Source organism: Dermacentor variabilis, chromosome 8 (genome assembly GCF_050947875.1).
Source record: "Dermacentor variabilis isolate Ectoservices chromosome 8, ASM5094787v1, whole genome shotgun sequence".
Classification (NCBI taxonomy): domain Eukaryota; kingdom Metazoa; phylum Arthropoda; class Arachnida; order Ixodida; family Ixodidae; genus Dermacentor; species Dermacentor variabilis.
Window position 1 is genome coordinate 104698090 of NC_134575.1, and position 22558 is coordinate 104720647.

At 45.7% G+C, this 22558-nt stretch overlaps 1 protein-coding gene across 5 annotated transcripts in view; it reads left to right on the plus strand.

Moving 5' to 3' along the window:
• LOC142590506 (uncharacterized) overlaps positions 1–22558 on the plus strand; it is a 126749-nt gene that overhangs the window by 55553 nt on the left and 48638 nt on the right. The window contains exon 5 of one of the 5 annotated variants that reach the window (XM_075702685.1): positions 15923–16943. The exons of the other annotated variants lie outside the window; for them this stretch is intronic. Within the exon in view, the coding sequence (XP_075558800.1) occupies positions 15923–16596 (674 nt within the window). The 3' untranslated portion in view covers positions 16597–16943. Of the gene's footprint in view, positions 1–15922; positions 16944–22558 lie in introns of those variants that run through there. 5 annotated transcript variants of the gene reach the window in all.

Here is a 22558-nt window from a genome sequence, read left to right on the forward strand (position 1 = left end):
TGACAGCATTCACGAGTGAAAGCTTCCACTTTGACAATAACGTAGGTAAATAATATTCACTAGTGACTTAAGCATACAGCTTCATAGTAGGCGTAGTTGAGTCAGTTGTTTTGTCACATTTCGTTTGATATACATGATGTTATGACATGCAATATAGCGAGTACAATGAACTGCGCATTGTTATGATCGACATCACCAGTGTGGGAAAGATTCAAGCGAGCGTTTTCATGTCGAGATGATTTGCCTCGTCCAAGAAAAGGTTGTTGGGATCAGCCTGGACTTCGATCTCACCAGTGTAGGGAAGATTCAAGTAGGCGTTACCATGCCCGAAAAAGCGTCAAGCCTCTGCGCCTTGAACAGACAAAAGGGGAGAACCCAAAGGCGGAGACACAAAGGGGGAGAGCTCGTCGGCTTCACAACCTGACAAAGGCACTGACACTTCCACAAGTTCCCGAAATTTTCCAAGAAAACATCGAAGACCACAAAACTGCGAAGTGTTATTTAAGGGCGTCCTGGCCCATTCAAGTTGCACACTCTTCGTATTGGAAACTGTACCCGCCGTACCATGGTGTTGTTCAGTAACAACAAGCAGCGGTCTTTGTGGCAAGGGTAGCCAGCCGGTTGGACCCGGCTCGCATGCGTCATGCGCGCCAGGTATCACGCGGGAAGAAAGAAGACGGTTCGAGGCCAGTTTTAGAGCGCGACTGCTGGGGATTTCTTCATGACCACAGTGACCTTTAGTTGTGGGCACAGGTTCGCACTTAATAAATATTGTCGTTTTGTTCACCCGTGTTCGTCAACATCGTTCCAACATTGACCCCTAATATTTTCACAAAATTTTAGTTACCTGGAAATTCAAACATTCTGGAATAGCATTATGCTTGGGTTAAATTCACTGACATTTAGAATATTTTGCCTGGTGTTTAAATGCAGTAGTGCTTGGATTACATTGAGTGGCACTCAGATTAAAATGACCAGCCTCGGATTAAATTCACTGGTGCTTGGATTTAATTTAGGGGTAAAACCTGTAGTTCTGTAGTTTTGAGTGAACTAGGGTTTCGTAGAGTTTGTTTTTCCAGAAGATGAGAAAAAATTACGACCAAGATATTTTAGTGTGCAATTAGCATTCATAGTGAAATAATTAAAAAGCATATCACATGAAAGATCATTAGTTATGTGAAGGTCAAGATATTTCTGGGTGTTAATTGATGATGAAGTGTCATTCAGTATGCAGTTAAACCTCGATGTAACGAACTTCAATATAACGAAATTGTTGATATAACGAAGTATTTAACTTTTCATGACCACTTGTCCGTAGAACACCATGTATTTAGAACCTCAATATAACGAAGTTTGTTTGCGTGGCATTTCGATATAACGAAATTTTACCGCCTCCAAAAAGGGAATGCAGAGACAATAAATGGAAACTTTAGCCGACGCAGATGGTCAGATGATTGTATTACAAGCGGCCGCTTGCAAACGCACCTCTCAAATCGTGCGCCGTGTGACGGCCAAAGTGGAGCCGCATCGTGTACTGTATACAGTCCAAGTGCTCCGCGCAACGTGTGCTTTAGGTGCGAGTGAAAGTGTGCGAGGGTGAGACAATAAAGATGGTGGCTTCACGAGTGCCGCCTTCCCGCGCGATGCAAAGCCAAAGGGCTCACTCCACCATAGTCAGCCGCGCATGCCAGCCGCGCATACCTCCAATAGCCAGCCGTGCATGCTGCTTTAGAGGAAATCTGCCGCATGTGTTAAGAGTGGGCGTGCCAAGACAGCGTGGCACAATGTAAGCTGTCTTACCGCACGTTTTCTATCGGAGGTTGCGTAATCTCAAGTTTCAGTAACCCGTTGGAACGAGAAATAGATGAGCATTTGCTGCACACTGCCGACGCTTTTTCTCATAGCGCCGTCCCAGTGTGAGCAACGCTATCAGCTGGGGGGCAGAGTGCACGCGAAAATATGGCTGGCTTGGCTTGATTCGTGCCGCGGAGCAGATATCGTCGACTACTAATTTATCCGCATGAATTGTTTTCTCATTGTAATTTGCTTTTTTCGATTGCCGAATAATGCGGAAAATTTTGTGGCCCCTTTTCATGTAAGAAAAGCAGGTCAATGACTACTTATTTGAATAAAAGGTGGAATTGCATTAGAACGAAATTTCGCTATAATGAAGCAAATTGCCGATTTTATTGACTTCATTATATCAATGTTTAACTGCATATATAAGCTGATTGCCATTGTTTATAGTGCCTGATATGCACATAAATCTACATTTCTAATGGTTAAGTTTGATTTTCTGCTTGTAACTGCACCAGAGTGACACATTGTGGGAATCCCCTTGCCACTTATATGAATCACCGGGGTTAGTAACCATCTGGTATGTTACTAGCTCATCTAATCCTTGCAACAAAAGTTTCCTTTTTCTTGGCATATGATCAGATAACGGTTGCGCTTTGCTTTCCGTATGCAAGTTCAGTTTCAAAATTCCTAAAAGAAGCTTCGAACAACCGCTGCTTGTAATCATGGTCTGATCAATGAAAAAATGGCAGGTCAACTTCGAAGCAGGCCTAGCAGGTGATGGCCTTGCAATGCTACTCCCAGCATTGTTGTACTGTTGCCATAGCAACAGCCAATCATACGTCCTCTCAGCGTGCTGGTGTGATGAGCCAGTAGCAGGGCTGATTGCTGTGAAAACTTCGTCAGACTGGCCCCTGATGTTTTGTGTGTGGGTGCCTGTTTGTGCTTTTCCTATGTGGCCATTGTAAGCAAGACGTGCAGGAATGAATAGGTGGAACTTTGAGTTTTGAAACGGTACCAAGATGGTGGGCACTCAGCAGCAGGAACGACTAAATATGGCTCCGTGAGTTACTGTTTTCGTTGTCTGGACATCTTGGTCCTTCAATGCGGAAAAAAAAAAGATGCACTTCGCGAAGCGTGGTTTGCACGTGTGCGGCTCAACAATAAAGTAGCGATGCTGTAGTCACTCAGCAATAACGAAGTCAAGGGATAGCCACACGCCAATAACGAAACCAAAACTTCTACTCTAAATTTCTGACTAAAATTTTCATTCGGATCCCCATATAGTATGAGGCGAAAATTTGGGACGCTAATAATAGAAAAAAAACCTCGTATTATATGCGGGCTATTACGGTATGCACTTAACAGTGACTCACGATGCGGGATACTGACAAAAGTGTCATTGATTAAGCCAAAGTTTTAGCTGCTTGCATCGTATGGCCATAACAAAAATTCACTGCTAGCTGATGCGTTGGTGGCCGTGTAGCAGGTTGTTGCGGATAGGTGGCCTCAAGTTTGTTCAAACCAGATTCGATTGGTCTTGAGATCACGTACCAGTCTGTTGGCCGGAAGCCGAGATTTGGTCCGCAGATGATATGCTGGCAGCTATTATGAAGGCTTTCGCGAAACTACCTGTGCACCACAGCCTAACCGGACGGCATTGTAGAGTCAAAGTTCGTGCACATATATCTACATATTGCGATGGTGTGCGACATGCATCGAGGTGCGAGACAAGCGAAACCGAACTACCTCCTCGATGCCGTTATTGTGGTATTTCAAGCATGCACTATATCGGTCAAGTGCAGGACATGGCGGCATCGACCTGTAGACATGGAGGAGCTAGCAGCCGCCCAACGCAACGATCTGAGCTGCGTCGCCTTCGTTCCTCATCCATGTCTCTGTCCTTCATTGAGTGCCTGCTTCCATTTTCTTGCTCATTGATAATGTGCGAGACATCCACTGATGTTTCTCGACCCCTCGTGCCTCTGGCTCTTCATCGCGCAATTTTTGATCAACTGCACAACATGAGCCACCCCGGTATTCGTGTGATGCAGTAGCTAGTCACGACTCGCTTCCTTTGGCCTTGCATGAATGCAGATGTCCGTCATTGGTTGCAAACATCTCTTGAGTGCCAGCATGTCAAAGTTCATCGCCATACCACCATGTCTCATTCCCCATTTTGGCCTCCAGATGTGACGTTTTCCCATGTCCACTTCGACATTGTCGGCCCTCTCCCGTTATCGCGTGGAGCCTGTTACCTGCTCACATGTGTGCATCGCTTCACCCGATGGCCAGAGGTTTTTCCCATTACAGACACTATGGCAGAGGCAGTTGCTATGGCTTTCATGAGCGGCTGGGTGTCGTGTTTCAAATGTCCTGTCGACGCCACTGACTGAGGCCCCCAGTTTCAATTGGCCCTATTCGCCACGCTTTCCAGCATCCTGGGCGTTCGACACATCAATATGACCTCCAGTCATGCTTCCGCGAATGGCATGATAGAACGACTTCATCGATAACTGAAGGCTGTCCTCACCACCTATCAGCCAAGGCAACGTTGGCTCGTTCACCTTTCCTTTGTCCTTCTGGGCATCCGATCAGCACTAAAGGCTGACCTAGCGTGCTCTTTGGCTGAACTGGACTCCGGCGTTCCCCTACGCCTTCCTGGAGAATGCTTGATGCCGTCATCGCCACCTTGCGCCCATGGTGCTTCCACCTACATTCGGGAGCAGCGGACCACGTTTGGTGACCTTGCTCCTTTAATTCCTGCAGCCATGTCTTCGTTTGGCTTCACCATGCGCGTCCACCCCTCACTCCAGCCTACAATGGACCATTCTGTGTAGCCTGTACAGCTCGATATAAAACTAAATAAGACGTCAAAACCCAATGCTGCCGGAGGTGGATCTTCCTTGCATTAGCTCTGACATAATCAAAAGTACCAGATACCTCCCAGAGACATACACAGTCTGTACTCCGGAGCATGCGCACCTGTCAGGAAACGTTGCAGTGTGTGAACATACTCTCCAGGCTAGCCTGCTGAGGGTCAATACCACGGAGGAGCAAGACGAAGGCGTACCCAGATGATACAGCGAAATCGTGATGCATTACACACTCGGCAGACGAATGTATCTTCCACTGCAGTGGAAATTGATAAGCGAGGAGGCCATTCCATGGAGAAGGCTATGGACAAGCCTGTTTATACACAAGACACCATTTCATGCGACATAGCTGGCATGCTATGACTATGCCTGTAAAAAATGCTCAGCACCGTGCTCGCTCTACTATTTGGTATCGCAGTGCACCCACGTGACATTGCCTCCCCTCCCCTAACCCAATGCCCCAGAGCAGTGGGAGGACCTGTTGACCAGCTTATGCCCTGAAGACCAGTTTCAACTGGTGCACAGAGTGCAACGGCAGCGAGAAATCACGGCATGCTCCACTGCGGGTGCCACCCACCTGGGGATGACCACTGTCGCCTGCTCTTTAAATAAAGTTTATTTCACAGCTTGATTCATGATAGAGAAATTGTAAAACCTACAAACTAAACGTCTGCTAATCCTTGTTTTGCTCTTTGCCATAACTAGAGGAACATGCTTCTGTTTTGTCTGCTTGTTACCACATCGTGCAGTCATTTTGTGCAGTAAACGAAACTATCTGCCATTTCTTTGCCTGGTTCCAGTGCACGATAGTACACTTTGATTCACTTGTGTCTGCTTTATTACTCGTAACTGTGGCATTTATACCATTAATCAGGTGTTCTCGCATGTCCCTTGCAAAATCAGGTGGTGCACAAAACAAGACAAACGGCTTGCTCTCAGCTGAGGCGCTGAGTGGTTCTTCGAGTTATGAACTCCTCGCAGGCAGGCGAGCACATTGAGACGCTTTGCACGTTAGAACCCAGGCGAAAGCTTGTGCATGCAAGGAACGTGCGGATGAAAACATTTCACCAATGGGAGTGTAATGCTTTAGCTTTCACCCATTTAAGCAGTATTAAAGGGCATTTGAAACGGTTCAGACACATATTGTTGGTGCATAGGGTACAGCTTAAGTAGAACATGCGCATCACAATTTAACTTAAGCGTTACGTATTAAGAAAGCTACAAGCGATTACAAGTTACCCTTCTCCCTAGCCATGCTATTCCTCCTCAACTCGTTTGCCAAGTGATCGGGGCTAAGCTCCGCCTTCACTGGTTCTGCGTCACGGTGCGATGTCACATCATCCACTTCCACTTGTTTTGGAGCCTGCCTCCGCCCGCGCGAAACCTCTCTGTTAGCTGCTTGGCTGTCGATCACCAGCGAGAGCTATCCAAGCAGTGTGCGTTGCAATCATTCTGTTGATAGTCATTTGCATCATGTACTCAGAGCTTGAGGAGTGGTTGCGCAGGATGAGCGAGGAGATGGGTTTCGACCCATATAGCGACACACCTTTTCGCACTCCGCTCCACGCTGCCGAAGGTAGCAGCGATTCGCCACCACCAGACTTACCGAATTCCCCTGACGGCCCCGACGACAACGATCACCGGTAAGCTTAAATACGGAAATTTACTTTCTCTATTCGATACGAATATTCTCGGAGCTGTATAGCTTGTAACAGGAAAAAAAAATTCAAGTTGTATGGTGTGCTCTTTTTACTATTCAAACCGTGGCGCATATCGGATACCGATAGTCCCATGCGCTGCAGGCACTCCGCTCATCTGCCGCCTTGCAGAGGGACACGATGTCACAACTTGACATATTTCTAGTCACTACGTCTGCAGCTCACAACGCAACAATGGTGATTCATCGTGCTCACGAAAAGACATACGGACACTGACGGTGGAGCTCTCGTCAAAGATGGAGCACGTTGTAACACAAGCAGACGACACTTGCTGTGTGGCTGAAGTGCCTAAGTGTACTGAAAAATTGTTGTTGTGCATTTTCTTTATGTTACTTTCTTTTTACAAAAACAAATGTAACTAACTGCAACTTCTACGAACATCATTTGTTTACCAGAAAATTGAAAAAATTATCGATCACGCGCCCTGGGCAGCCAGTCGGATAGCTCGCTCCACTGACCTCAATTGGGTGATTTACGTCATGTGGGTAGGCGTGGCTTAATATTCCGCGGAGCAGTGTGCATTGTATAACATTGCAGTGAAGCATAATAAAGTTAAAAGTGGCCACTTTCATGGAACATTTTATGTGCCCCTTAGTTATACACACGTGCACACTCCATCCCCAGTCAAGGTACAAGCACCGAGATGTCTAATAACTGTACTGGCAGCAATTCAGAACTGTTTCTGATGTTGCTGTGGCAATTTGCAGCCTTCCTGACTGTTGCATTTTCCCTGCTGTTACATTATTTTATATTTTGTCTCTCAAGTAACATATCACTGAGGTTTTACTGTATTACAGCAAAGTTAAAGAACTAGCCATTTTGTTATATCTGATAGAGGTAACAGAACTGGAAGTAGAATTCTAAAACTTGTGTGGCATTCTGGTGTGTCAGGGAAATAACTGTCAACCTGTGAACATTGGAATGCATAAAAATTCTGCTGTTGTAACAAGGTTAGCAGGGAGGGGGGAGGTTATGCCAGAGGAGAAAGCAGGCATCTTATTAAAGGAACCGGCAGTGAACATTTATGGTGCTAACTTTTTTCTTTGTCGCCACGAAAAGCTTGCTACTCAGAGTGTTGAATACTGTCATGGCGACACGGAAATTATGGAGCATTTTTTATCAGAATTTTTTTATCTGAGAGAGAGATAAAAGGAAGGCAGGGATCTTAACCAGTCAAGAGTCCGGTTGGCTACCCTGCGCTGGGGGAAAGGAGAAGGGGAACATAAAGAAGGATGAGGAAGAGAGAGATGGGGGTAGAGAGACGTGGACAAGCAGCACTAAGTCAAAGTCGCTTGTTTGTACCTGAAGTTATTGTGTTTCTCAATTCCTTTGTTGGAAACAATAAGAGGTCAGTGTGATAGCAATCGAATGCGGGCTTTTAGGAGAAGTATATGATGAATGCGGCCCTAGCCATAGCAAATTCATCTTTTTTATTTAGGTGTTTATGCTGGGGGATAATTTCTGAACTGCTGCATTATTTCCACAATAACGGTTACACACTGTTGTCGTTTCCTGTTCAACTGCTTTGGCCATATACAAGGCAAGCCAAAGTTTTTTCTAACCATTACGGCTGCCATGTTCATGTGGTGTTCCTTCATGTGAAGATCCAACAAAATTTCAAGCACTCATTGGTCAACTATGGCTTGCAAAAACCAAGCACTAGGACAGACCTGAATGCAATCGGAAAGTAACATTGTCAGTAATGGAAGTGCTGCATCAATTACGCTGTTAAGGAAATCCTGCTACTTGCTGTGCCAAATTGTCGTTTATCACAGCCATAGCTCTAGGCCTGAGCCAACACGCACCAGCTCCAAATTTGGAATCTTTTGCTTGCGCGACAAGGCGCAGCGCATCAAGCAACCAACATTTGCTACTCACCCCTGCATGGTTTCCGTCAAATCTTCAGCACTAGGGGTGCGTGGCCGCTGTCTTATTGCAGTTGGACATTATGCACAAGATGACGGTGGCAACGACCATGGAATTTCTCCTCTAGTGACATATAATTGTTATAGCAATTGTAATTGTGTGATGTAATTATGGTGCGACATTATTCCAAGGGTACAGCTTCTCAGTGTACCTTTCTCGCGGTTACTTAGTGGTATATCGACAAGTGCATAAGGCGCATTATGTTACACCTCGGCAGCTCCGACATAGAAAAAAAAATTGAGATGGGACAAGGAAATATCCACAGGCGCACAAGTCACACAGCACAGATACTATTCAATCTATTCCAGTGAGGACACTTAAAATGATATCGTTGTTACTGTTCCATCTGTATTGGAACTGCTTAGTCATGCTTCTGATCGACTACCAACTTGCTCAGCAAGTAATTTCAATTGTAGAGATATGTAGTGTCAATATAGTACAGCCACCCAGCTGTTTATTAACATCGTGTCAGTGTCAAATAAGTAGTGTGCCAGTGCTTTGCTTGGAACATCCTGGAAGACCATACGCTTTGACTAGCATGAGCTTCAAGTGCATGAGGTTATCCTTACACAGTATTTTTAAACTGTGAGGACACAGTGCTCGCGCCATATTAGTAATGAATAGGGTGGCTATGCGCATTCAGCTTAATTGTTTAGCGGATCAAATGCTATAATGGATAGAACATTTAGCAGATGAAATGAATAACGAAGCGAAGGACGTGAGCGTAGAGGGATTAACTCTTCACTTAAATGCAGAATTAACTTTAAATTACTAATAAGTTGGTGGTTATCTTAATCCTCTTGTCTAGTAACATATAACTGGAGCAACAAGTTGGAGAAAATATACTGGCATCTTAGCATAATACATATTGAATGCATTGCTTCAGAAAGTACTAACTTACATAGTGCTTCCTCTTTACTCTGGATCAGTAATTTACGGCACAAAAGCATTTTTTTCTTATTCCAAACAGCAGATTTTTCTGCTCCTAAATCTGCTCCAAATGACAAGGTGCCACTTTCATCACTGTGTACACTTGCCTCCCTTGTTTTTATCCAGCTGTTGAGGTTATGTTTTGTTATACCTGTTGTATATTATAGTACTTTGTTCTGTTGGGTGGCCCCAGGGGATGCCCCACTATATATTGTCACAGTCGATAATGTGGGAAGGAGAGGACGATGATGGTGACCTTGGAGACGACGACGAAGAGTGTAGTATTATCGCTGCCCTATGCTTGTTGGCTCAGCCATTAAAAGCTATCTGTAAACAGGCGCACGCTTCTTCCTTCCCGTAACATCATTGGTGGACGTGCGGGCTGATCACTTGCGCAAGACGGACCTCCGCAGCGGACGTAATCTGGCCGCCATGTCGCCCGAAGGAGAGAGTTCAACCACGGCCCCGTCGTCACCACCGACGGTCATCCTGGCCCAACCTCGAGACCCTGGCATGTTTTCCGGTAGCGACAACGTTGACGTCGATGACTGGTTGTAGAATAACGAACGGGTCAGCGCACACAACAGGTGGGATAACACGCTTATGCTGGCCAATATAATATCCTATCTCAAGAAAACAGCACGGGTCTAGTTCGAAACACACGAAGAAGGGATTACGAGTTGGGACCAGTGCAAACAGAAGCTTAGAGATTTGTTCGGCAAGCCCGTCGGCCGCCAACGTGCTGCAAAGAAAGACCTCGAGACCCGTGTACAGACGTCCACTGAATCTTACGTTGCGTATCTCCAGGATGTCCTCGCCCTTTGCCGCAAAGTGGATAACAAATACGTGGATAACAGAAGCAGACAAGGTCAGCCACGTTTTTAAAGGCATCCCGGACGACGCGTTTAACCTGCTTGTATACAAGAACATAACAACGGTCAATGAGATCATTAACGTATGTCGCCGTTTTTGAAACGCAAAGAGTCTCCGCATAGTTCAACAGTTTAGGCGTCTACCTAATACCGCAGCTTCATCGACGTGCGAAGACATTTGTTCACCGTGTGAGCCCACCTCATGCGACAACGTCGTACGTATCGTTCGGCGAGAAATCAAAGCAGCGTCTCCTGCCATGCCAGTGACGCAGTGCTTTGACGATTCCCGGCCGTTTGTGTCTCTCATTCAGTCGGTAATTCGCAAAGGACTTGCCAATGTGGGTCTTCCGTCCATCTGCTCCGCCAGCCATCCTGACTTTGCTTCGTCTGCTGCCTCTGCCCCTGTTCACCGCAGTCAATACGGTCCATATCCAAGCTATCCCAACCCGGCCGAATGGCGCACACATGGCGATAGACCCATCTGCTTTTACTGTGGACGTGTGGGCCACATCTCTCGCCACTGTCGAAGTTCCTGGCCAGCCCACTCTTGACCAAGCTTTCCCGCCTACCGCCGCTCCCCACTGAATCCTCGCGCGCCATCACTCTCCACCGAGGTTGAAGACGCTCCTGACAACGCTCGGGCCACTGCGACCAGCCGCTCGCCACCACCACATAGTCGCCGCTCCCGTTCCCCCCAGTTGCGTCGCTCTCCATCCCCAGCTTACCATCACCGCTCTCCGATAGGAAACTAACTGGGGCAGCTCCTGGAGGTGACGCTGCTCTAGAACCCCGGCCTGAAATTCCTCTGCTGACCCTGCCTGCTGATCGGAACCTTCTGGACGTGGACGTGGATGGTTTGCCCGTTACAGCACTCATCGACACTCGAGCCCAAATTTCCATCATGAGTGCGGAGCTTCGAACGCGCTTGAAGAAAGTACTTACTCCTGCTCCGACTCAACTTCTCCAGGTCGCCGACTGTGGAACTCCGGCTTTGCTTGGAATGTGTACTGCTCGTGTCAGTGTCGCCGGTCGCCACACGTCCGTTTTGTTTAGTGTGCTCGAACGTTGCCCTCACAATGTGATCCTCGGACTCAACTTTTTGACCGCCCATTCTGCTCTGATTGACTGTTCCGCCGGTGTTGTACAACTTGACCTACCCCTACCTGTTCTCTTTGACCTTCCTGCTCAAGCTCCAACTCAGCTTTGTTCTGCGGATTTTATATGCCTGCCATCTCTTGCAGCAACCTGCATCCCTGTCTTAGCCTGCCCCCCTGTACCTGACGGAGACTATGTCCTTACTCCCACGACTTCAGTCCTGCTTTCTCACAATGTCTCCTTCCCGCGCACAATTGTTTCTGTTGCGGACAATCAGACATATCTTCCCATCCTATATTTCGGACAGTGCCCACAAGTACTTCCTCGAGGCATGTCTCTTGCCACATTGTCACCGACGCACGAGTGCCACATTTCCACTCTAACTGTGCGCCGTCATCGACCAATGCTCATTCTGCACCTTCTGCATCAGCCCCGACTGACGACTTTACAATGATGATTGCACCGGACCTCTCAATTCAACAAGCCGCAGAGCTCCGTGGCCTCCTCGAGTCCTACTCCAACATTTTCGACCTGAACGATCGCGCTTTGTGTCAAACTACGGTTGTGAAGTATCGTATAAATACCGGCGATGCAGCACCTGTTCGCCGACGCCCATACCAGGTGTCGCCTTCTGAGCGACAAGTTATCCAGAGCGAGGTTGACAAGATGCTTGCCAAAGGGATTATTGAACTCTTCCAGCCCGTGGGCGTCCCCTGTTGTTCTCGTCAAAAAGAAGGATAACAGCTGGCGATTCTGCATTGACTGTCGCCATCTAAGCACGATCACCAAGAAAGATGTATATCCACTTCCCCGCATTGACGATGCTCTGGATTGTCTCCACGGTGGCACTTATTTTTCATCTATAGACCTTCTCTCTGGATATTGGAAAATTGCCGTGGATGAAATGGACCGTGAAAAGACCGCATTCGTCACACCAGATGGCCTATATGAGTTTCGGGTAATGCCTTTTGGCTTTTGCAATGCCCCGGCAACCTTTGAACGGATGATGGACATGCTCTTTCGTGGTTTGAAATCGTCCATCTGTTTGTGCTACTTGGATGACGTCATCACATTCTCTTCAACTTTTGCGACTCATCTTGAAAGACTTTCATCTGTTCTTTCTGTTTTTCGCACCGCTGGCTTGCAGCTGAACTCATCCAAGTGCCACTTCGGTCACCGCCAAATAACCATGCTCGGACACCTCGTCTATTCGTCAGGCTTTCGCCCCGACCCCGCTAAAGTTCATGCTGTGCAGAATTTCCCCGTACCCACTTGTGCCAAAGATGTTCGCAGCTTTATTGGCCTTTGCTCGTACTTCCGCAGGTTTGTGGAAAATTTCGCCCATGTTTCCCGTCCTCTGACTGACCTCCTGAAGAAAGACGTTCCTTTCTGTTGGGGTTCTGAACAAGCGTCTGCTTTCTCGCAGCTCATCACGCTGCTCACCACACCTCCTGTTCTCGCCCATTTTGACGCCTCCGCTCCGACAGAAATCCGCACTGACGCCAGTGGCTACGGCATCGGCGCAGTTTTAGCTCAACGCCAATGTGGGCATGACCGCGTCATCGCCTACGCCAGCCGCCTCCTCTCTCCCAGAGTGCAATTACTCGATAACTGAGCGCGAGTGTCTGGCCCTCATTTGGGCAGTGGGCAAGTTCCGACCCTACATATATGGTCGACCATTGACAATCACAACCCACCACCACGCCCTTTGTTGGCTTTCCTCCCTCAAGGATTCCACCGGACGCCTCGGTCGCTGGGCCCTACGGCTGCAGGAATTCACATACAATGTAGTCTACAAGTCGGGTCGTCTGCATCAGGATGCCGAGTGCCTGTCTCGTCATCCCGTCGATGTACCGGACGGTTTAGTGGATGTCGCAGCGATCTGCGTTCTTTCGCTGTCGCCTTGCAAAACATTGGCGCTGAACAACGACGCGATGAGTCGTTACGCCCCATTATCGAACGCCTGTTCTCTGATCCGTCTTACCCATCCCTTCACATGTTCGTACTACAAAATGGCATCCTGTATCGCTGCAACATGCACCCCGACAGGCCCGAGCTTCTAACCGTCATTGCGTCTCATCTGCGACAGATTGTACTGCAGCAACTGCACGACGTTCCCACCTCTAGACACCTTAGTGTCACGCGGACCTGTGACCGAATTCGGCGACAGTTTTTCTGGCCCCGTCTCAACCGCTCCGTCCGGCGCTATGTTGCCGCGTGTGAGTCGTGTCAACGCCGGAAAAGACCAGCTGTGCCTCCTGCCGGACTGCTGCAGGCTTTGGATAAACCGGCCGACCATTTTTTTCGCGTTGGCGTTGGTCTTCTCGGACCATTCCCTATATCAAATGACGGAAATAGGTGGATTGCCGTCGCTACGGACTATACAACTCGCCATGTCAATACTAGAGCCCTACCGACCAGCTGCGCTACAGACGTCGCTGATTTCTTGCTTCACAACGTTATCTTGCACCACGGTGCACCTCATCAACTTCTCACCGATCGCAGCATATACTTTCTTTGCAAAGTCATAGACGACCTGCTTCGATCATGTGCTACTAAACACAACCTTTCTACCGCTTACCATCCTCAAACTAACGGTCTTACCGAATGCCTGAACCGCACACTAACTGACATGCTAGCAATGTATGTTTCCTCCGATCATCACGACTGGGACATTGCTCTACCATTCGTCACGTTCGCCTACAATTTCTTGCACCACAACACAGCTGGCTATTCACCCTTCTATCTCCTCTTCGGCCGTGAGCCGACTTTACCTTTCGAGACTCTCCTTTCAACCACCCTCGACTTGCCGACCGAGTACACTCGGGATGTCATAGCCACAGCGACCCAAGCACGCTAGATTGCCCGCATTCGTATTTCTTCTTCACAGACATGCCAGAAGTGCCGTTACGACCAGCGCCATCACGACGTGCATTACGAACCAGGTGCTCTTTGTGCTAGTTTGGTATCCAACTCGGTGTGTTGGTCTTTTGGAGTAATTCCTCTCACAATACTATGGTCCTTACCGCGTCCTTCGCCAGGTGACCCCAGTCACATATGAAGTGTCTCCGCTGGATGCCACGGTACCTTCATCTCTCTCTGACATCATCCACGTCAGCCGTCTCAAACTTTACCTTTCTCAGACCGGTGAGCCGCACCAATAAGGTGCTTTTTCCGATGGGGCTCATGTCAAAGTCGGTAATGTGGGAAGAAGAGGACGATGATGGTGACCTTGGAGATGAAGAAGAGTAGTATTATCGCTGCCCTGCGCTTGTTGGCTCAGCCATTAACAGCCATCTGTAAATAGACGCATGCTTCTTCCTTCCCGTAACAATATGTTTAAATGCCCTCGCTTCAACCGAGGAGTAGGTTGGGCGCGGTGTGGAACTAGTGTGTGTGTGTCAATCTTTTGGATCCACTGACTATGCTCGGTGCCTTTCTTCGCAGACACTACAACATCTTCACCCGCTGGTGTGTTAAAATGCATTGCGCTTTGCAAAGGGAGCTGTTTGCTTGTTCTATTCCTTGTCACTTCCAGAAATCATTTGCCACTATTTTGTGATGGCAGAGCTCAAGGAGCAAAGTGCACACAAAAAAATTTGTCGTATTTTTGCACCTATAACCCTCGCCAAACATAATAAAAATTTTACAGTAAGGTCAGGATTCGGGTGCGGATTACTGGAATTTAGATTTGAAGTGTGGCTCCATCGCAGTACAGCTTGTGCTGACAGAAAGCCACACGTCAAAGGTAGGTCCTCAACTATTCACACTTTCGTTATCACCTGGGGAACCCCACTGTTGTTGCACGCCTCTGTGTTGAAGCTCCTTTCTCCCCTCCTGCATTGTCGGTCATTCTCCTCCTCTTCAAGGGTCGCCATTTTGCGTTTAGCAGTTTGCGAATATAGCACAAGCCACTGGCAAAGTAGAACTTGTATCACGATAAGCCGAACTCAACGGTCCAGCTCCCATCTCTGAAAACAGTAAAGAAGACTCACTGGCTGAAGATACGACATAGAGAAGTCATTTATCCCCAAATGGATGCTGTTCCTGTAAACATCTGAGGGTTGTATGAAGTTATTTTCGTGGGTTATACGCGCACATTATTATTTCTTTCTGGGGTGTTCTGAAACAGGATACGGGTTGTACGTATTGGCGGGATGGGGAAAACTACGGTTTTTCCTGGTCGGCTCCTTACAATCTCAGGTTACGCAAACATTGTCAACGTTCAGCGTGTGATCAAGAAGAAACCCACTGATGAAGTATGATGATGTATGAGACAAATTTGTTGTGTCAGCGAATCTGAACACATTGTTCAAGTGCCAAATATGGCCTCTCAGCCTCAAGCGCTCATTGAAGATAAGAGAGCAAGCTTGGTCAAAGCATCTTTTAAAGTGTTCTCTGAGGCTCATATGAATTTAAGAGATTCGTCATACACTCCCCATTCTGCCACATTATGATCTTTCATTTTCTATAAAATACTTTTTATAAGTAGACTTCACAAACAGGGTAATAAACATTCAGAAGCAGGAATATTGTTTAAATAAGAAGGACTATTAGGAGTTCTTTGTTTCATTGTTTCATCATACTTGAAATCACCCTGAAGATCTCCCTAGTAATGAATAAAAGAAAGCTTGTCAGTAAATTTAGGATCTGTGTACTTTTTTGGCATTTCATAATAATAACTCTTATTTTTGTTTTATTTGTGCAGCATCGAGGCCTTCTATTTCTCCGTCAACTGCCAAGTGTGACAACTCAAAGCAAGGATCCCTCTACAGATGTCACCTATGTGACTATGAGGCTGATGAACTGTTTCATCTGGAAGCACATGCCAGTGTCCATACTGGCGAGAAGCCATTTCAGTGCCCTTCATGCCATAGGAGCTTGTCAAGCAGATACAACTTAAACGTTCACTTGCGCACCCACACAGGCGAGAAGCCATTTGAGTGCCCTTCATGCCCTCAGAGCTTCTCACGAAAGTGTCACCTCAAAGACCACCTTCGTACCCACACAGGCGAGAAGCCATTTGAGTGCCCTTCATGCTCTCAGAGCTTCTCACAACGGGCCCACTTGAAAGCCCACCTGCGCACCCACACAGGCGAGAAGCCATATCAATGCCCTTCATGCTCTCAGAGCTTCTCACACAAGTGTAGCCTGAATGTCCACCTGCACACCCATACTGGTGAGAAGCCATATGAGTGCCCTGCATGTTCTCAGAGCTTCTTATACAAGGGTCACCTGGAAGTCCACCTGCGTACACACACAGGTGAGAAGCCATATCAGTGCCCTTCATCCTCTCAGAGTTTCTCACAAAAGGGCAACCTTAGAAAACATGAGGAGAGAAGCCATTTGAATGCCCTTTATGCCTTCAGGGATTCCTGTTGAAGATTGCCCTGAAGACACACCAGCGCATTCATGTAGGTGACCGGCCATATAGTTGCACCTTCTGCTCCAAGTCCTTTACGCAGTCTCATCACTTGAGTGGACAGATCACAGTACCATGATACTATAGGGTAGCTCAACAACCATATTGAACGAGAGTCTGAAATATAAATCTTAAACGTGTAGCTTTTGTCATAGTGTTCTGCGGCATCAGGTAGGACAAGTGTGTTCGCACCTTTTGTTTTTTTTTTCAGATGGGTACATTTTCAGAGCAATTTATTGTTCAGTAAGTTAGCCTTCCACTGTCTGTTTCATCAGAGCAACAAATAAATGCCATTGTTTAGTGAGTATTCATTGTCTTTTGTTGGTATTTTAGTACTTGAATGGCAGCATGCAATACACGAATGTTAGCATTTTATTGTATCTGGGACTGCAGGAGAAGTTAAGTGATGGCAGTTGGAGGTTCATTATTAACACAGAAAGAACTTGCTATAGCTAACATACGGGAGTACTTTGAGTCTTGAGTCAAATGCCAAGTCCACAATGCCTAATTCATTCCTACATCTTATTTGAACTAATGTATCAGCATTTCTATAAGCACTAATGTGATACGTACCTGTAGAAATATTTTTATGAAATTTTCATTCTGAATCGAGCATACACGTTCACTGTATAACACATTTGGGTGCAAAGGGCAAAAAATTGGGCCAATTCCTGTTTTACAACATTTGAAAAGATTCTTTCTAAATTGCAGTTGTGCCAGTCTCTCATAAGGAATTTCCTCACCAACAAAATTATGCACACATTTTTTAAGATAATAAATCTAAGAATTCACTGTTTTGATTTAGGGTGTGTGAACGTTTGATGCTTTAAAATAGACTCTTCGTGTATAGAAATATTTTCTAATTGCCATCGAACACTTAAAACATTACCTGTGCACAAGTAAAGCTCAAATGGAAGCAAACATATGATAAATGTCACCCCCTTGGGCATAGCATATACAACAAATACGAGAAAGTGCGTAGTAGAGGCTGTATACGTTTCTCAGGGAGCTAACCTTTCCTGGCTATACATGAATCATTTGTGCTCTCTGAAGAGCCCTTTGTATGCGAACAATTTTCTCGTTCGTGCTTTGTGCTCCATTTGTGCTTTTAGTAAACAATGCTTCATAATGTGAGATGTAACTACAGAAATTTGCTAAAGTTACGAACATCTGGATGTGCACATTGTTTAACACATATTTCGATAAAAGCTGTTCATTTTCCGAAAACTGAAACATATTGTACATTTCTTTCACTTCAGGCGCTATTTGATTGGTATTCCATTCAAGCTGAAAAATTATTTCTGTATTGGGCAACAATGTGCCTACATGTAATAAATAAACATGAGCCTTTCTTTTTCTTCTTCTTTTGTTTCTGGAAGGTCCACTCCTAATTATTACCTCCGCATCCACTCAACCATTTTGGTGACACATACGCCTTGAGTCTTTGGCACGTTACATCAAGTGAAGAGGCACCTGCACCAACATGTAGCCATTTGAGTGCAGGTTCTTCTTTGAAAGCTTCTTTGTAACTTGTGAACTCAAATAGCAATTAGACCGTGTAGTTTTCTATGTATTAATGAAAGTAAAATTGAACTGAGAAAATGTATACGTGTGCAGTATGCTGCATGGCCTTCTGTTACACAAGTGTTACTGTATGCTTGGATATGTTGAGCTGCCAAAGTAATTCATAGCATGTTCCAGCATAATGTGACAAGCCATATCATTCTATTTTAAAAATGCAATGAAAAACTTGGTGAACACTGATACAACGTGACACATGACACTAACAACCACTATACCACAGTCAAGTTGGTTATCAGTGTTGTGGGCATACACTGTGAAAATAAATGTATAATTACTTAACAAGTTCTTTAGTTATACATATTAAGATATCTGAAGCCAGCTGTGCTGAAGGTTGCAGAGACATTTTTGGCAATCAGTTTAGAGCACCAATTTCAGTGGCCATGGCCATGCGATATTCCTTAATGTAACGGCTCAACAGCAAAGTACTTGTTCATTCACTATGCCTTCAAAAGGCTCCTGTATTCAGTAAAGTATTCATTAGCAATAAATTGTGAATGTTACACGGCTCACCAGGGCGTGTTGCTCTCCAAGTAAATCGCTGCCTAATTGAACATCCTTGTTCATGAAAAGAGGTTTACGTGTGCACAACAAAAGCTAATTGCATATTGTTTTTCTTAGTTAGTGCCCTGAATTGTTGGAAATTTCTGTTTAAGTAGAACCAATATGTGGATGCCTTCTTTAGTTCGAGCTAAGCTACACATCCGAGACGTTTAGAACATAAGCAGTATGAATGCACTCGTGAATAAGCTTACTTGTTTGTTCCGTCGGAACCTTCTCATTTTGCCATGAGTGATCCTTTTGTCTACAAGTGTGTGGAAGCAAAATGACGTTACAAATTTTTGTTTTGTCTATACATCATTTTTGTCATCTGCAGGGCCTGTTTACAATAAGTGACATAGATCACTTCAGATTCTCTTGGAATTTGCACTTGCATATAGGTTTTTCTTGCATAGAACAGTGCACAGCTATGCAAAGTAGGTGTTCTGAAACTTTTTGGCTTTGGTGATACCCCTCCCTTCATTTTCCCACTGATCTGCTTACACACAGACTCAATATAAGGGCATATTAATGCTTACAGAAAATGGAAAGGGGTTGTTGCTGCACAGTCAATTCTGAGACGTCAAAGAAGGGGCCATGTTTCGGGAGAAGTACTGGGGTGGGGGGAGCCTTTGGATCTGTCTTAGCATTGCTACCGCATCCTGTATTAGTCTCCAATATATGCAGTTTCATGTGTTATCTTTACTCTCGAGGGCCTTTTCTGTTGATGAGTTACGTGCGATGACATATGGACAATTATTTTCCCATTCTCTATAATGTGCTGGGCAGGCAAACCGTATGGCTGCCGCCCTAGGCACAGTGTGCCATTAGCGGCATGTTCACGCATATGGAAGTGTCAGATGCACGAAAGCCTATAGTAATTTTTTTGCAAAGGAATGTTACCTGGCACTCGCGTTCCAGAACGGTCTTCGGTGTACCACTCGAAGTGCTAAGTATAAATGCCCCCATCGCCTGGAATGTAACAGTGTGCCTTTGCTTTGCAATAAAACGCTTATTTTTTATTTTGTTTGTTTGCCAACTGGCGTAACATCATTATGAAACTATATATGCATGAGGGGTAGCTTCACTGAGATACAGCGACCGACTTGTGTTGCCCACAATCCATTGTTCGTAGCCTTCTGCTTAATTTCACACCTTTAAGTACACTTTTGTGAGTTGTCTTTGTCCCAGATGCCCAGGGCACGTCTCAAGTAGATGATGGGCATCAGCTGCAGATGCATGAGTGGAGCACTGCAGACACTGGACTGGACAATGTATACGTAGCATTGACCCCAGGTGGAAGTGATGACTGATTGGCTTAAAGTCGCCGGACAGAGACTTATTTCACCAGAGAAAGATTGTGGGCAATGGAGCAGACACGCAGGCGGTTAAGGGCACACGTGTCGCACTGGATGATGGATTTTCTGCCACTGAAAACAGCAGGGCCAGAGGAAAAGGAAAGAGGAGTTATGGATGTCAGGAAAGAGTGAACAGTGTGGTCTGCAATGTCATTAAACGTTACGGTAATGACCATATTTGCCTGCACCCAGTGGACAGTAATGTCCAGGAGTGTAGAATCGTGAATTTTCTGCATCTTCTTAGAAATATGCAATGTTTTTAGCTTAACTGTGCCGATCCTGCCAGTATAGACGTGGGTTATGTTGATGCTAGGCAGGTTGGCAAAGATTTCTGTCGCATCTTGTATAACCTACAGTCCAAATAATAAGGAAATAAGGGATACGAAAAGTCCATTGCATAGTTCCAAGTCGCTTGTAACTCGGGGTGTGTTTCGTTTGAGAAAGCTATTTTTCTTCCGCTTCAGTTAACCACCATGTCTGCATGTATCACAGAGCATCTTGTAGGTATAGAGTCGTTTCAATTGTTGCAATCTGTTGAATTCACCTATGGAGCTTTGTTGTCTCGTGAGTGGTTATAGTTGTATAACTCCAAGGTGAAAGATTGTCCAAGTTTGTATAGTCGTGGCACAATTTCCAACTTTTGAAGTTGTGTGCGACGTGTAGAGCTTGCAAGTGGAGTTCAAGGTCACCTTTCTCTCTTACTCTCACAATTTGACACAAGCCTGCTCCGAACACTTGTCTTGCTGCTTTATTTCGTAATATAGGTGATTGCAGCACGTCGTTACTGTTGCCAAATAGCTGGCATCAATCAAAAAGGATGTTTGGATGACTGTGCTACTTCCTACGTTTACTGTGTATATGTATTCATGGAGTTTAATAACCAGGTCGAAGTAAGCGAAAATTTGCTTCCAATTTTCGATAATGAACATGTACATTTGGAATCTCATCCTCGGCCGCAGCTGCCCACGTAGAAATCAAACTTTGGCCTCCTGCTTATTGGTGTCATAGTCGTCGGGTCTTGCTAGTTTTTTACACTCAACTAGCCTTGAACCATGCACAACTTAAGTCAGACCACCTACATGCTGGGACACTTGGATGCAACTCTGGAGTAGCTCATTTATTTATGCCTTGCAGCACGTTCATGGTTAGTAGATTAGTCTCGGGCAGCTTTTATTCCTTTTTTTGACTGCTGTTGCTCTTGTTTATTGGATTTGATTTTTTGAATAGGGCACTTGTGGGCTCTCAGCTGGGCCTCTCTCTTATGGTGCAAAGGTTTAAACTGGTTCTAACATTTGTTGCTGCTGTTGCCACTTATTTTTGTGCATTGATTGCGAAAAAAAATATTTTTCCTCCTTTGTGGGGCTTGCTGTGCTTTGTAATGCGAGACTAAGTGAGGTGTTGCAAATTTTAATGGCACTCTATGTAGTGTTTACATGTACTGTTTCTTGCCTTGCACGCTCATACGGTTACCCTGTTTATCTCAGATTTTTTTGGCTAGTGAATCAAACACTTCCTTCAGGACCTGCTCGCCAGAATGCAAAAGGAACATGTTTGGTAATCAAAATGTGAACAATGAAGACGAATATTGAGGAATATGGCTCAGCCACTGATAGTTCTACTCAGGCTCAATTTAGCTGTAACGTTTGCTCTCTCGAAGTCCAAGAAATTTTCTGAGATTATTCCAGCTAAATTGCCAAGCTGCGATGTAGTATAGCTTCTTTTGGTAGTGCTATGAGAGGTACCATATGCAGAATGTTCCTCACATCTTGCATACACACACAACATAGGTTCATTGCCAGAGCCCGCACTATGTTGTATATGTAAGATGTATGCAAATATGACCGATGTAGTGTAGTCTTGTAGGCCTACGCCGCTTGTTTCGACAGCATTGAAAGACATGCCCGACGCGTTCGATCATCATCATCATCATCAGCCTTGTTACGCCCACTGCAGGGCAAAGGCCTCTCCCATACTTCTCCAACAACCCCGGTCATGTACTAATTGTGGCCATGCTATCCCTGCAAACTTCTTAATCTCATCCGCCCACCTAACTTTCTGCCGCCCTCTGCTACGCTTCCCTTCCCTTGGGATCCAGTCCGTAACCTTTAATGACCATCGGTTATCTTCCCTCCTCATTACATGTCCTGCCCATGCCCATTTCTTTTTCTTGATTTCAACTAAGATGTCATTAACTCGCGTTTGTTCCCTCACCCAATCTGCTCTTTTCTTATCCCTTAATGTTACGCCTATCATTCTTCTTTCCATAGCTCGTTGTGTCGTCCTCAATTTGAGTAGAACCCTTTTCGTAAGTCTCCAAGTTTCTGCCCCGTAGGTGAGTACTGGTAAGACACAGCTATTATATAATTTTCTCTTGAGGGATAACGGCAACCTGCCATTCGATCCCAAGTGAACAACTGCCCATTTTATTCGAAGGCCAGCACAT